A 17,184-nucleotide genomic window follows, 5' to 3' on the forward strand; every position below is an offset into this window, starting at 1 on the left:
TGATAGAATGAGTAAAGGCAGGCAATTGAGCCCAACCTCGGTGGTGGACAAAATATAGGAAAAAATTCTCAGGGACAGTATTAATCGTCATTTAGAAAGCTGGGCAGAAAAGTAGCAAATGGAATTGAATCTGGAGAACTGTGAGGCAATGCATTTGGGGAAGGCAAATATGGCAAGGGAATAGGCAATAATTGGGAGGATACGGAGATGTGCAGAGGAACAGAGGGACCTTTGACTGCATGTCCACAGAGTCATGACGGTAGCAGGACGGTTTGATAAGGTGGTTAAGAAAGCAGACGGGATAATTTAAGTTTTTAGCCGAGGCATAGATTAAAAGAATAGGGAGTTTATGCTGGAACTGTATAAAACACAAGTTAGGCCTCATCTTGTGTTGTGCGTGCAGTTCTGGTCACCATATTACAGGAAAGATGTGATTGCACGAGGGAGGGTACAGAGGGGATTGACGAGGATATTACCAGAACTGGAGAATTTTAGCTATGAGGAAAGATTGGATAGGCTGGGGTTGTTTTCTTTGGAATAGAGGTGGCTGAGGGGAGATTTAATTGAGGAATATATAACTATAATGGGCCTAGCTAGATTGGACAGGAATAACCCGTTTCCCCAGGCATACTGCTCAATAACATGGGGAAATAATATTAAAATAATTTGTAGAAGGATTGGAGGGGAGTTGAGGAGAATTTTTTTCACCCAGAGATGGTGGTAACTGGAATTCACTCCCTTAAAGGCTGGTGGAGGCAGAAACCCTAATCGCATTTCAAAAGTATTTGGATGTGCATGTTAAGTGCCATAAACTAACAACCAACGGACGAAGTGCTGGAGAGTGCGATTCGGCTGGATAGCTCTTTTCCGGTTGAATTTTCTATGATTCTAAGTTTCTATTCAATACCTAACTGAGCAGACCCGGGAAACACCCCATTGACATGTAACTAGGGAGACGCCAGAAATACCCCACAAACAGATAAACGGAGAACCCGCGAAACACCGCACAAATTACCGAACTGGGGCTACCCGGGAAACACCCCACAAACATCTAACTGGGGAGAGTCGGGAATTACCCCACTTGCCCAAACTGGAATTTCCAGGAAATGCCGCACAAAGATCTAACTGAGGAAACCGTGGGGGACAGTCCACAAATATTGAACTGGGAGACCCAGGAAACATCCCGCTCACACCAGTGGGGAGACCCTGGAAACACACCACAAACTTATAACTGGGGAATCCGGGAAACATCGCACAAACATCTAACTGGAGAGACCCGATTACTTGTCCACTTCACCGTCTGGGACCATCCAAGGGTGCTGGGGATCAGTTTCCGTGAGGTCGGGGGGGGGGGGGGGGGGTGGGGGGGGACAGGCCTGAAACAAGAACTGGGAGGAGTGGGTCGCCAAAGCCAAACATAAGCCTGGTATGTGGGGGATCGGGAGGTGCGCCCACTCCATAAACTGCAGGAACCAAGGGATAAGGTGTGAGGCACTCGTGGTGTTGCTCTACGTAGCCAAGGTTTGGCCCATTCCCCGCCAATATGCAGTCACAGTCACCCGAGCTATCTCCCACTTTCTCTGGAGGTCCAAAGTAGAACGCTTGCGTAGGGACACCATGTACAAGCTCCCAGACAAAGGGGGGAAATGCGAACTCAATGCCGCTCTGACCCTGGTCGCCACCTTTGTGTGTGGCTGCCTCAGGATGTGTGTCGAGCCCCAGTATGCAAACACCAAGTGTCACTACGTGCTGAGTATCTACCTGTCCAACACACTGAGAAGGTAGGGTCTGGCCACGCTGGCCGAGCAGACGCAGGATGTCCCATCCACTTTGAACATCCCCCACCACGAGGTGGAGAAGTGACTGAGGAGGAACCCTTCGACCAGTTTGCCGTCAGACGGTGGTCGGCACGGAACGTTCTGCAGGGAAAGGAGAGGAGGGATCTGATCGGGCAGTTCCCCGACGTCGATGCCATGTGGCAGAACGTCTCTTCACCAGAACTTAGGCACCAGGCTGTAGCCTGGATGGTGGTGAGAACGGCCCTCTCAGTGCAGTCGTTCCAACACGCACGGGAACTCAGCACCACCGCAAGCCGCCCACGAAGCTGCGGCGGGTACGAGAACATCACCCACCTCCTGATGGACTGCCCATTCGTGTTGAGAGAGATGCGTTGGTATTTGTCCCAGTTCATCCCCAACAGCTCGGTAACACAGGACGTTGTGCTCCACTGGCTGCTCCCGGGACAAAGACCAAGACAGACATCAACTGCTGCTGGAAGGCCATTATCTCGTTGAAGGAGGCCCTTTGTTCCGCCTGATACATGCAGTTGTTCCAGCTGAAGGAGCTGTCCACGACCCAGTGTAGCCGACTGGCACACTCCGAGGTCAACACACTGTAAGACATAATGAGGCAAGGTGCGACCGATGCAAAGGCCCTGTGTGGACCGGCCACCGTGCATGGTCACCCCACTTTCTATCGTAGAGAATGTTTGAGAAGATATGAACTGGAAATTGAATTGTAAAAATGAGATCATATTGTGTACGATCTGCTTCACATTGGTTGGAACCATATTGCTTGAAATTGTGACTTTTTGCATTGAACTTTTGTGTATCTTTCAATTTCATGAAATAAATTATATTTATAAAGATAAAAAAAAACACCCACAAACACTTAACTGGGCGACCCGGGAAACATCCCAGAAACATCTAACGTGTGAGACCCGGGAAGCACCCCACAGACATCCAACTGGGCGGCGGGGGGAACGGAAACACCCCACAAATATCGAAACAGCGAAATCCCCAAGATATCCGATTAAAATCCCTGCAATAATATTAATGTGACCTTGAACATTAGTAATTACGGTCTCGGAAAGATTAACTAATCTCATTGCAGCTTTACTGATTTGCCTGAATTGATCATTGTTGAGGCGGTTGTAAAGTACAAGGTCACTAACCTGGGCCGTATTTACAAGACCAGAGACTTTGTGGAAAATGTTGGACGAACCCTTTGTGCTTGCCTTTATATCAGTGGTCATTCGCTCGGTTAGTCATGCTGGGAATGTCTGCGACCCCTTGCTGTGAATTGGATGTTGCTGTGGGAGTTTTAAGGAAGGAGCTTGCTGTTTAGATCAGAGGGAAGCTCTCGATTTAGCAGCAGCTGCACAGATTGCCAAGGCTGACATGCATCGCAGCATTTAAACACATCCCATTAAAGATAATCAATCATTATTAGCAGTGCCTAATACGATCACACGATCAGCACAGAGCACATTACCTGTTGATTTCTCCGCATTAATAAACCTGACACCATGAGGTAACCGTACTGGGAATCAGGAGATCACTCCTCCAATTTACTCCGATGCCAAATTTCATTTCGGTCTTCACAAAATTTCCTTACAGATAATATCACAGCTGGAACCGTTTAGAATCATAGAATCATAGAAGTTTACAACATGGAAACAGGCCCTTCGGCCCAACATGTCCATGTCGCCCAGTTTATACCACTAAGCTAGTCCTAATTGCCTGCACTTGGCCCATATCCCTCTATGCCCATCTTACCCATGTAACTGTCCAAATACTTTTTAAAAATAGTGTGAATCAGGGATGGTGAAAACAGTGTGTATCAGGGTGAGTGGGTATCCTGTGATTCATAGCGAGTGCAAACAATGTGAATAAGAGTATGTGAACGGTGTGAACCCCTGATTACCCAACTACAGGGGATGGCTGGGATCCTCGACCATGGCTGGGATTCAAACATTTCAGCGATGTGTAGAAGAGAGACATTCGATTTCCTTACAAGGAAAAACAGGCGGGTGGTTTAACAGGCTGGTCCAATATCGCCGATTTCAACCCTGGTGCTCGCTGAAACTTCCCAATCTTCACTCTTCCCACTCTTCATTCTTCCAACTCTCTCTGATTCACACTTTTCGCAATCGATCTGGTTCACACTTTTCACATTCCCCCCGATTCAACCTGCACATTCACTCTGATTCACATCATTCCCACTCTCCCGATTCACAATGTTGCCATTCCATATGATTCACCCAGTTCAGACTCCCCCTCATTCACACTGTTCTTAGTCTCCCCGATTCACACTGTTCCCAATACCAGTGATTCACACTCTTCCCGCTCTCTCTGATTCACACTGTTCCAATGGCCCTGAGTCAACTTTTCACAATACCCCTGAGAAACATTGTTCCCACCCTCAATGATTCGCTGTTTTACAGTCTCCTTGATTCACACCGTTCACACTCTCTCTGGATCATACAGTTCACACTCCCCCTGATTCACACTGCTCACACTCCCTGATTGACCCTGTTCACGCTCTCTCAGTTTATCACTCTTCACATTCTGCCTGATTCGCAATGTCCCCAAACCCCCAGATTCACAATCTCTCTGTTTCATACTGTTCACTCTATACCTGCTTCACACTGTTCGAAACCCCCACAGATTTGTGCTGTTCATATTCCCCTCATTCACACTGTTCACACTCACTCTGGTTCACACCGTTCACACACTCTTATTCACATTGTTCACACTCGCTATGATTCACAGGATACCCACTCAACCTGATACACACTGTTTTCACGATCCCTGATTCACACTATTGAAATTTTCTCTGATTTGCACTGTACCCACTCTCCCTGATTCACAATGTTCCTACTCTCATTCACACTGATCCCACTCACTCCGATTTAAACTATTCCCACTCTCTCTGATTAACAAATTTCCAACACTCTCTGATTCACTCTCTTACCACTCACTCCGATTCACACTGCTCTCACGCACTGATTCACACAGTTCCCACTCATTCCGATTCACACTATTCCCACTCTCCCCGATTCTCAATCCCCTTATTCACACGCTTCACACTCTCACTGAGCCACAAAGTTCACACTGTCTCTGTCTCTGAATCATCATTTCCCCACTCCGCCTGATTCACGATGTTCACACGCGCTCTGACTTATACAGTTCACACTCTCTCTGATTCACGCTGTTCCCACTCAACATGATTCACACACTCCACACTCTCCCTGATTCACACTGTTCACACTCCCCCGATTCACACTGTTAATATTGCCCCGAGTCGTACTGGTCTAACTCCCTTTATTCACACTATTCACCATCGCCCATATTCACACCGTTCAAACTGCGCCTGATTCACACTGCTCCCACTCCCTCAAACTCGCACTGTTCCGACTCTCCCTGTTTTTGACTCTTCACACTGCTCTGAGTCACACTGTTCCCAATCTCCCTGAGTCACACTGTTCCAACATGCCCTGATTCATACTGTTTACACACCCCTTAGTCATATTATTCACAATCTCCTTGATTTTTTTATTCGTTCATGGGTTGTGGACGTCTCTGGCGAGGCCAGAATATATTGACCATTCCTAATTGGCCTTGATAAGGTGGTGGTGAGGCGCCTTCTTGAACCGCTGCAGTCCGTGTGGTGAAGGATCTCCCACAGTGCTGTTCGGAAGGGAGTTCCAGGATTTTGACCAAGCGACGATGAAGATACGGCGAAATATTTCCAAGTCGGGATGGTGTGTGACTTGGAGGGGAACGTTCAAGTGGTATTATTCCCATGTGCCTGCTGTTCTTGTCCTTCTGGGTGGTAGAGGTCTCGGGTTTGGGATGTTCTGTCGAAGAAGGTTGGCGAGTTGTTGCAGTGCATCCTGTGGATGGTACACCACTGGAGCCACAGTGCGCCGGTGTTGAAGGGAGAGAATGTTTAGGGTGGTGGATGGGGTGCCAATCCACCGGGCTGCTTTATCCTGAGTGGTGTCGAACTTCATCACTGTTGTTGGAGCAGCACTCATCCAGCCAAGTGGAGAGTATTCCATCACACTCCTGACTTGTGCCTTGTTGATGGTGGAAAGGTTTTGGGGAGTCAGGAGGTGAGTCACGCGCCACAGAATACCCAGTCTCTGACCTGCTCCAGGAGCCACAGTACTTATATGGCTGGTCCAGTTAAGTTTCTGGTGAATGATAACGACCCAAGAAGGTTGATGGTGGGGGATTCGGTGATGGTAATGCCGTTGAATGTCAAGGGGAGGTGGTTAGACTCTATCTTATTGGAGATGGTCGGTGCCTGGCACTTGTTTGGCGCGAATATTACTTGCCACTTATCAGCCCAAGCCCTGATGTTGTCCAGGTCTTGTTGCATGCGGACACGGATGCTTCATTATTTGAGGGGTTGCTAATGGAACTGAACACTGTGTAATCATCAGCGAACATCCCCATTTCTGATCTTATGATGGAGGGAAGGTCACTAATGAAGCAGCTGAAGATGGTTGGGCATAGGACACTGCACTGAGGGACTTCTGCAGCAATGTCCTGGGGCTGAGATGATTGGCCTCCAAGAACCACTACCAGCTTCCTTTGTGCTATGTATGACTCCAGCCACTGGAGAGTTTTCCCCCTGATTCCCAATTACTTCAGTTTTACGACGGCTTATTTGTGCCACATTCGGTCAAGTTGATGTCAAGTGCATTCACTCTCACCTCACCTCTGGAATTCAGCTCTTTTGTCCATGTTTGGACCAAGCCTGCAATGGGGTCTGGAGCCGAGTGATCCTGGCGGAACCCAAACTGAGCAACTGTGAGCAGGTTATTGGTGAGTAAGTGCCACTTGACAGCACTTTCGACGACACCTTCCATCACTTTGCTGATGATTGAGAGTAGACTGAAGGGAATGTAATTGGCCGGATTGGATTTGTCCAGCTTTTTGTCGACAGAACATACCGAGGCAATCTTACACATTGTCGGGTAGATACAAGTGTTGTAGCTGTACTGGAACAGCTTGGCTCGAGGCGCAGCTAGTTCTGGAGCACAAGTCTTCAACACTACAGCTGGGATGTTTTCAGGGCCCTTAGCCTTTGCTGTATCCAGTGCACTCAGCCGCTTCTTGATATCACTTGGTGTGAATCGAATTGGCTGAAGATTGCCTTCTGTGATTGTGAAGATATCGGGGGAAGGCCGAGATGTATCATCCACTCGGCACTTCTGGCTGAAGATTATTGCAAACGCTCCAGCCTTGTCTTTGGAACTCACGTGCTGGACTCCACCATCATTGAGTATGAGGATGTTTACTCAGCCTCCTCCTTCCGTGAGTTGTTTAATTGTCCACCACCATTCATGACTGGATGTGGCAGGACTGCAGAGCTTCGATCTGATCCGTTGGTTGTGGAATCGCTTAGCTCTGTCTATAGCATGTTGCTTCCGCTGTTTAGCATGCATGTCGTCCTGAGTTGCAGCTTCACCAGTTTGGCACCTCATTTTTAGGCACGCCTGGTGCTGCTCCTGGCATGCACTTCTACACTCCTCATTGAACCAGGGTTGATCCCCTGGCTTGTTGGTAATGGTAGAGCGAGGAATATGCCGGGCCATGAGGTTACAGATTGTGCTGGAATACAATTCTGCTGCTGCTGATGGCCCACAGAGCCTCATGAATGCCCAGTTTTGAGCTGCTGGATCTGTTCTGAATCTATCCCATTTTGTCTCATGGAGAACACTCATGGAGAGAATGATTCAGCGGAGTCCCTCCCTTGCACCTGGATATTCTTTGAACAATTGCGAAGAGCTCGTGGATTTCTTGATCCTGAATGTCATCAACCATCCATTTCCCCGCCTCTGATGCTTCCCTCTGCTCATTACCAGCCATTATCCACCAATCCATCCCTCCCCCATCACGTCCAACAATCTCTGCTCTTGAATCTCTGTCTCTCTCTAGTTTCACGCATCTGACCCCATATCCTACCTGATCCCATCGTATCCAGGAGATTCACCGCCAGCTTGGTCACAAAAATTGCCCATTTCCAATTTGAGTTGATCAACTGGTGCAATCCCGATCTCATGTCATCCGCCAATGAAACTCTCATCCGAGTCTTTACCTTTATTCATTCATGGGATGTGGGCATCGCTGGCAAAGCCAGCATTTATTGCCCATCCCTAATTGCCCTTGGGAAGGTGGTAGTGCGCCGCCTTAATCAACAGCTGCAGTCCGTGTGGTGACGGTGCTGTTAGATAAGGAGTTCCAGGAATTTGTAACAGTGACGATGAAGGAGCGGTGATATTGGAGGGGTACGTGCAGATGGTGTTGTTCCAATGTGCCTGCTGCCTTCTCCTTCAAGGTGATAGAGGACGCGGGTTAGGGAGGTGCTGTCAAAGAAGCCTTGTCATGTTGCTGTGATGCATCTTGTAGATGGTACACACTGCAGCTACGGTGGGCCGGTGGTGAAGGGAGTGGATGTTTAGGGTTGTGGATGGCGTGCCAATCAAGCGGGCTGCTTTGTCCTGGATGGTGTCGAGCTTCTTGAGTGTTGTTGGAGCTGCATTCATCCAGGCAAATGGAAGTATTCCATCACACTCCTGACTTGTGCCTTGTAGGTTGTGGAAAGGATTTAAGGAGTCAGGAGGTGAGACACTCGCCGTAGAATTCCAAGCTACTGACATGGTCTTGTGGCTGCTGTATTTATATGGCTGGTCCAGTTAAGTTTCTAGTCAATGGTAAACCCCCAGGAAGTTCATGGTGCTGGTGTCGGTGATGGTAATGCCGTTGAATGTCAAGGGGAAGTGGTTAGATCCGCTTTTGTTTTAGATGGTCATTCCCTGCCACTTGCCTGGAGCGTATGTTACTTGCCACTTATCAGCCCAAGCCTGGATGTTGTCCAGGTCTTGTTACATGTGGTGACGGACTGCATCATAATCTGAAAGATATCTATGCAATCATCAGCGAACAGCCTTGTGATCTTATGATAGAGTGAAGGTCATTGATGAAGCAGCTGAAGATGCTACGGCCTAGGACACTGCCCTGACGACGTCCTGCAACGATGGCCTGGGGATGAGATCATTGGCTTCCGACCACCACTATCATCTCCCTTTGTGTTAGGCATGACTTCAGCCACTGGAGAGTTTTCCCCTGATTCCCATTGACTTCACCTTTTCTCGTGCTCCTTGATGTCACACTCGGTGAAAAGCTGCCTTGATGTCAAGAATAGTCACTCTCACCTCACCTCTGGAAATTAGCTATTTTGTCCATGTTTGGACCAAGGCTGTAATGAAGTTTGGAGCAGAGTGGTCCTGGTGGACCCCAAACTGAGCATCGGTGAGCAGGTTATTCATGAGTAAGTGCCACTTGATAGCACTGTGGACCACACCTTCCATCACTTTGCTGATAATTGAGGGTAGACTGATAGAGAAGTAATTGGCCAGATTGGATTTGTCATGCTTTTTGTGGACAGGGCAAACTTGGGCAATTTCCCACTTTGTCGGGTTGATGCCAGTGTTGTCGCTTGTCTGCAGGCGCAGATAGTTCTGGAGCACAACACTTGAGCACTACAACCGTAATGTTGTCGGGGCCCAGGGCCTTTGCTGTATCCAGTGCACGCAGCCTTTTAATATCACGTGAAGTGAAGCGAATTGGCTTAAGACTGTCTTCTGTGATGGTGAGGCTATCGGGAGGAGGCCGAGATGTATCATCCACTCGGTACTTCTGGCTGAAAATGGTTTCAAACGCTTCATCCTTGTCCTTTGCACTCACGTGCTTGACTTTGTCATCATTGAGGATGGGGATATTCACGGAGCCTCCTCCTCCCGTTAGTTGTTTCATTGTCCACCGCCATTCACGGACAGATGTGACAGGACTGTGGAGCTTTGACCTGATCCATTAATTGTGCAATCGGTTAACTCTGTCTGTAGCATGTTGCTTCCACTGTTTAGCATGCATGTAGTCTTGTGTTGTAGCTTCACCAGGTTGGCACCTTATTTTTAGGTACGCCTAGTGCCGGTCCTGGCATGCTTTTCTACACTCCTCACTGAACCTGGGTTGATCCACTGACTTGTTGGTGATGGTAGAGTGAGGAATATGACAGGGCATGAGTTTTCAGATTGTGGTGGAATACTAATTCTGCTGCTGCAGATGACCAACAGCGCCTCATGGATGCCCAGGTTTGAGCTGCTATATCTGCTCTGAATCATTTAACGATGGACGGTGTCGTCAGTGTGAAGACGGCACTTGGTCCCCACAAGGACTATGCGGTGGTCACTGCTACCAATAATGACATGGACAGATATATCTGCTGCAGGTAGATTGGTGACGATTCGGTCAAGCAGGTTATTCTTTCGTGTTGGTTCTCTCACCACCTGCCATAGCCCCAGTTTGGCAGCTATATCCATCAGGACTCGGCCATCTCGCTCAGTAGTGGTGCTACCGAGCCAGTGTTGGTGCTGGACATTGAAGTCCCCCACCCAGAGTTCATTCTGTGCCTTTGGTACCTTCAGTGCTTCCTCCAAGTGGTGTTCAATATAGAGGAGGACTGATTCAACAGCTGAGTGAGGGTGGTAGGTGGTAATCAGCAGGAGGTACCCTTGCCCATATTTGTCCCGATGTAATGAGACTTCGTGTGGCCATGAGTCAATGTTGGGGTCTCCCAGGGACAATCCTCCTTACTGTATGCCACTGTGCTGCCACCTCTGTTGTGTCTGACCTGGCCGTCGAACAGGATAATCTCAGGGATGGTGATGGAGGAGTCTGCGACGTTGGCTGAAAGGTATGATTCTGTGAGAATGGCAATGAAAGGTTTTTGCTTGAATAGTCTGTCGGCCAGCTCTCCCAATTTTGGCTCAGGTGCCCAGGTGTTAGTGAGGATGACTTTTCAGGGTCGACTATGCTTGGTTTGCCTTTGTCTTTGTCGTGTCCTGTGCTTCGTGGTCCGACGGCTGGTGGTCTGCCCGGTTTGATTCTTATTATGATTTTTTTGTACCAGGATTTATAATGAATCACACTGCTGTGTGTCTGTAGTCAAATAACGTCCCAGACCAGGTAAGGACTGCAGCTTTCTTTCCCTAAATGCATTAATGAACCAGGTGGGTTTTTACCACAACTGTAAAGTTTCATGGTCACCATTACTGACACTAGTTTTTTTTATTCCAGATTTTATTTAATTAACAGAATTTAAATTCCTCAGCTGATCTGGCAGAATGTGAACTCATCTCTCCGGATTATTGGTCAAGGCCTTTGTATTACTCGTCCATTAACATACCCAAAATGCTAGTGTAATTATTCATTTTCACCTCCTTAATCCACTATTCCAATGCCTTTCTGATCGGCTTCCCATCCTCTACCATCCATGAAATTCTGATCGTGCGAAACTCAACTGCCCATATCGTATCAGCGACCTAATCCCAATCCAACGCGAATTGCGGACAATACAACGTATTGTGGTACTTGTATGCCTGGAAGAAGGTGCAGCATTTAACCTGGCCTCCGGGGCTTTATCTGAATGGAAATTATGTTGTTCTTGTTAGAGATCTTGGAGTGAGAGTTGTTGACTTCATCTGTTTGTTCAGTGACTGTAATTAAACCCAGTCAGCACGGGACCTGATTTTCTGACCGGTTGAATTCTCTCTGCTATAATTAAGGAAAATCCACTGTATGTGTCAATCGGAGAATTGATCCCAGCATTAGGACCAACCATCGAATCATCGCTTCTGACGGAAGGGGAAACAATGTCTCTCAGTTTTCTGATCAAGCTCCAGATTCTATGGGCGATTAATGACATACAAAAGATTTACTTCCCCATCCTGGCTGCGTTCGGTGTCCCGGGTAAGTTACTATCTGCACCTGGTACTTCAGGAAGCCGAGTTTAACTGTATGTTGCATCTCAGTCCGCCTGTCCAGCTCTTTATTTTATTACTTTCCCTACATTACAACAGTGAAGTTGTGAAAGGCGTCAGCAAAATTCAATTCTTTCTTACTTTCTTTCCATTGCTCTTGTGTGTCTTTGATAATGGCCCATGCTCCACTGATGTGAATTTACATTCATTGGTGTCATTTCCATGAAAATTGTGTGCATAATGGTCATTATAAGTAAGATTTCAGGCGATCTTATTAAGGTCCCGGTGTTCTTTCTGAATACAGCACAAACCATGTGATTGGTTAATTCTCTGAATTAAAAGTTTGCATTCTGCTGTAAATACTGAGTACGAGTGTCAGGTGAGAAACGTTTTGGCAGGATATATTTAGTTATTTTGTTGTACAAATCGCTCCTACCAGATAAATGACAATGCATTGATGATCCAATCTGGTTCAGCGCTCTCGCTTTCCATCGTTTCATCTTCTCGTTGGTGTCACTGTTTCTGAGTGACTCAGTTAGAAAGGTAAAGTGAGCTGCTGTTTATTTTTATTCCGATCATTTAAAGCATGTATTTCTAAAAAAAAATTGTATTGATAATCTAATCCCGTGCCTGTCTGGTACAGTTTTTCGTAACTCTGATCAGGATCCACAGTCATTTTAAGGAGCCTATTCTGATTGTGAACTCACTCGATATTTTATGTGTCTTATTCCCTGTATGAATTGGAAGCTTATTCAATTCACACCACCGAATGAAAAGAGCAAGGTTAACACTACTTGACTAGAATTCGGATTGATATGAAATCGCAGGTTGATGTATTATATTGCCGGTCATATTATTCCACTTTCTAAAGTAAATGATTGTTTTTACAAGTATTACCTGCAATGTAATTCGAAAACTTGCATGCAGAATTGATTACATTAGACGATCATTTTCCACCTTTGTATTTTTGGTGGGGAGCATCACACATGACCCTGAATATCCAATTGCCGATCATGGAGCTTAGCGTGACTGTAACTCCGTTCATCCAATGATTGACCTTTGGGATCAAGACGGAGAGTATCAGATTGGGCCTCACTTCTAATATATAAAACAGGCAGGAATTAAAATATATAATATTTTAGACAAAGAGCAGAAAAGTGGAACAACTATCTCTTGACTAGATAATATAGACCACGACAGGCTGTTTCTGTTATATCTTGTCCGGAACAGTAGAACCAGAGAACGCAGTCTGCAATTGAAGGGTGTGGGAGGGGGTGGGGGCGGTGGTGGGGGGAGTGGCGGAGGTGAATTCAAAGCTAAGCTGCAGAAACAATATTTCCGTGTTTGAGTAACCAATCTATGGAACAGGTTGCTTAACGAGACGGTGGAAGCAGTTCGTGTTGATTCATTCAAAGACAAATTACCTAGGCTTCTTTCAGAAAATAACATTTTGTGTACAGTGGAGGAGTAATATGAGACATGACGTACGGTAAATGTAACGTGATTGGGAGGGAAAAGGTGATATTGGATTTATGGTTCTCAAATGTTTCCAGCACTGGGTCATTCCTCACCTTATGTCTCGGTCTTTAGTATATTAATTGATAGAGATAAATTGCTATGATTAGTCACCAACTCTATTGTCATTGTATCATGCGATTTGCAGGTACGTGGAAGGCGAACTCGATGGACCTTGGTGTTTTTTTTTCTTCTAGCAATTTGCATGTTTCTACATTCCTATCTCTTGTGCACATTACAAGCATTGGATGGGAAAGTTTGATTTGTGTCATTGTACAGATGCTCTTCATGCCTTGAACAAGTGACAATAATCAATGTATGAACACAGGCAATGGGTGTTGTTCGCTTACTATTCGTTGAAAAGGGCACCAGCGATTCGACCATTCCTCCTCCTCCCAGGGCTCTTCTATCACCGCCCACCTCAGAACATTGAAGTCACTTGTATCACCCCAGCAGCTAACACACACACGCTGCAATTCAATCCCCGCAAACGGCCAATCTTTTCCTCTCCGTCTTGCTCAGGTGCAAGTTAGGATCTCACTTTCCGAATGGTTGCTTTGTATTCATTCGAAACTTAATTTCTGTTTTTAAACATATTGAATTTGATCCCATTGCTTCACTTATTTGCCGATTCATTACTCTGATTAGAAACCCTGTCTCCAGGACGCCCCGTCACAGCTAAAATAATCGGATTCCAATATTGGACCCAAAGCCAAGCTGCAAATTTCTTGGCGGATTTCAGTTTATTGTGAAGAACATTAATGTCCCTGTTCTATAACTTGCTCCTTTATTGCACTGGAAACGCATCAAATTAGTTTTTTTTTCCTGATTCTATTGAATCATTTTCCTATTTTGTCTTACTTACAGTTAACGTGGTGACGATTGTGATCCTGTCTCGGGGAAAGTGCGGTATCTCCAAATGTGTCACTCGCTACCTCGTGGCCATGGCAGCGGCAGATCTACTGGTCGTTATCATCGATCTGATATTAAGACAGATTCCTATTATTTATCGGGAACAATTTAGTTTTCTGCGGGTAATTAGAATGTGTAATATCCACGCCGTCCTGCTTTATGCAGCCACAGACTGTTCTGTCTGGTTCACGGTCACTTTCACCTTTGATCGATTTGTGGCCATTTGTTGCCAGAAGCTGAAAACTACATATTGCACCGAGAAGACGGCGGCTGTGGTTCTCGGAACAGCAACTGTGCTGAGCGGCTTGAAGAACATTTTATGGTATTTTCTGTACACAAATGAGTATTGGCTTTCTAATAGTCCATGGTTTTGCCGTGTGTCACGCGGTGTAGCACATTCGCTGGTCTGGACGATCATTGAATTAATGCATTATATTTTAACACCATTTATTCCATTTCTCTTGATTGTACTGTTCAATGTATTAACGGTCAGACACATTTTAGTGGCCAGCAGAGCCCGCAGGAGACTTCGGAGTCCGAACAGTGGCGAGTGTCCCAGTGACCCAGAGATGGAGAACCGAAGGAAATCCATCATTTTATTGTTTGTAATATCGGGGAATTTCATCCTGTTATGGGTGGTGTTTACTGCGTGTTCTATATTGAGACGGTTGGATTATTTGGGATATCCTGTACCATTGCCCACGTTTGTACGAGAAATCGGCTTCATGCTGCAGCTCCTGAGTTGCTGCACGAACACTTTTATTTATGCAGTGACCCAAAGGAAATTCAGAGAGGAGTTGAGGAATGGAGTGAAATATCCCCTCGCAATGATGGTCAAATTAATTAGATGAGAAGAAAAATAAATGAAAATAAGGAAATGGCAGACTTGTTCAATAATTACTTTGTGTCAGTCTTCACAGTAGAGGAAGAGGATAATACACCTGACATTCCAGGGAAACTCATGATGAATCAAGGACTGGAACTCACCAATGTTAAGGTAATCAAGAAAACAATATGAGAAACAATAATGGGCCGGATTGTGGTCTAAACATTTCACTGAGGCTCACAAGGCTCAACGTATTTATATGGAAATCGGAAAGCTGCTGCTGGCGAGCACACATGCGCAGTTACAAGCGCAAATGCAGAAGTTACTGTCGGAAATGAGATGCTCCTCCAAAAACTGCACCAAATCGATGCCTCGCCGTTTGGCTCCCCGTTCTAACGTATTGAACCACCTGAAGTTCCTGTACTGATTTTGCAGCTTCAGACTAAACTCGCCAACAAAAGGAAAGTCAAGTCATTTCAAGTCGAAGTCGCTTTAAACGGCGAGGTAAGTCTTAATTACTGCTGAACAACCTCTCTGACACTTAAAATTAACTTTTACAACTGTGGAGTATATGTACTTCTGAATGTATTTATTGATGGACGTTAAAAAAATAATTAAATGAATTATTTTTCACTTTTTGTTATTGCCTCTTTTATCCCTGTCTCATAATACAATCTTTTTACCCTCTCTTGATTTTGGTTTCTGTGCCTGATTTAACATTGAATTCAATAATCTATCTTGTACTTCCTGGTTCTGATTGCTCCCTTGATAACGATGCATCAATCTGATTGATTAAGAAAATACACAGATGCTTGTCCTGTTCACACAGGCCGCAGATGCCCTGTAGAGGGCACAGTGGTTCCTGGATTATTAATTTTCAGGACCTTGCCGTGCAAAAGCTCCTAGAAAATCTGTGGTCAAGTGCAATTCTAACGAACGGCTGGTGCCTTCCTTTTGCCATTCACAGCAGCATCCGGCCCACAGGCACGAAAGTACTGACAAATCCCTAGGATATGATGGTTTCCACCTGAGAGTTTCAAATGAAGTAGGTGAGGAAATTGAAGATGTTTTAGCAATAATCTTGCAAAGCTTTCTCGATTCAGGAATTGTCCGTTCAGATTGGGAAGTTGCAAATGTAGGAGAGGTGAGAGATAGAAAACAGGACATTATAGATCTATTAGTCTAACATAAGTTGTGGGTAAGGTGTTGGAATCCATAATTAAGGAAAGTGTGACTGAGCTCTCGGAGAAATTTGACGTGATTAGCGAGCGCCAGCATGGATTTGTAAAGGGTAGGTCATGTCTTATGAAAGTAATTGAATTTTTGAGGAAGTAATTACAGTAGTAGACAGCCGAATGTCTATGGATGCATTTTATATCGAATGACAGAAGTCATTCGATATGGTTCAACAGGAGAGATTGTTAGCTAAAACTAAAGCTCCTGGAATTGAACGTAAACTACTGACCCGATTAGGAGATTGGTTAGGCGGTAGAAGACACAGAATAAGGATAATGCGAAGAAACACGAATTGACATGTATTCGATCAGTGCAGGAACTATTCACTATAATTATTAATGACTGAGATAACATAATAGAGAGCCATATATCCAACTTTGTCAGTAACTCAAAGATTGTTCATAGTAAGAATTGTAGATAGAAGCATACAGTTACAAAGAGACATAGATAGATTAAGTAAGTGGGCAAACCTGTGGCAGATGGATATCAGCATATGTAAATGTGAGATCGTCCATTTTGGACAAAAAAAAGGATAGATCCGTGAATTTTATAAATAGCGAAAATTTAGGAACAGTGAGGTCCAATTAGATTTTGGAGTCCATGAGCACAGTTCTCTAAAGTCAAGGTACAAAAAAAATCAAAGCTTTTAAAGGAATGTTAGCCTTTTTTACTCGAGGGCTAAAATTTCAAGTGGAGGATGCTTTGCTATAGCTGTACAAAGCCCTGGCTGGATGACCTCTGAAGTACTGTGCACAGTTCTGGGCACCACACACGAGAAAGGATATTTTGGCCTTGGAAATTGTGCAGCGCAGATTCACCAGCATTTTACTAGAGATCCAAGGGTTCAGTTATGAGGAGAGATTGCATAAAAAAGTTTTTAATTCCTTAGATTTTAAAAGGTTAAGTGGTGATTCAAGGGTATACTGCGGTCACCAGCCGTATATCTGCGTTTCCAGGTTCAGCAGCCTATCTATCTGGGTTTATTGTGGTTTACAGGAAACACCAGCATATATATCTGGAATTATCAGGACTTACTGGGATCACCAGACGACATATTTGGTTTTATCACAGTTTACTG

At 45.4% G+C, this 17,184-nt stretch overlaps 1 protein-coding gene across 1 annotated transcript; it reads left to right on the forward strand.

The window, feature by feature from the left end:
• The first annotated feature begins 11,509 nt into the window (after positions 1 to 11,509).
• Positions 11,510 to 14,895, forward strand: LOC137301984 (probable G-protein coupled receptor 139). Its single transcript, XM_067971699.1, has 2 exons — positions 11,510 to 11,606; positions 14,000 to 14,895. The coding sequence occupies exons 1-2, from the start codon at positions 11,510 to 11,512 to the stop codon at positions 14,893 to 14,895; spliced, it is 993 nt and encodes a 330-aa protein (XP_067827800.1).
• The last annotated feature ends 2,289 nt before the right edge of the window (positions 14,896 to 17,184 follow it).

The sequence above is a fragment of the Heptranchias perlo genome, chromosome 35 (assembly GCF_035084215.1).
Source record: "Heptranchias perlo isolate sHepPer1 chromosome 35, sHepPer1.hap1, whole genome shotgun sequence".
Classification (NCBI taxonomy): Eukaryota; Metazoa; Chordata; class Chondrichthyes; order Hexanchiformes; family Hexanchidae; genus Heptranchias; species Heptranchias perlo.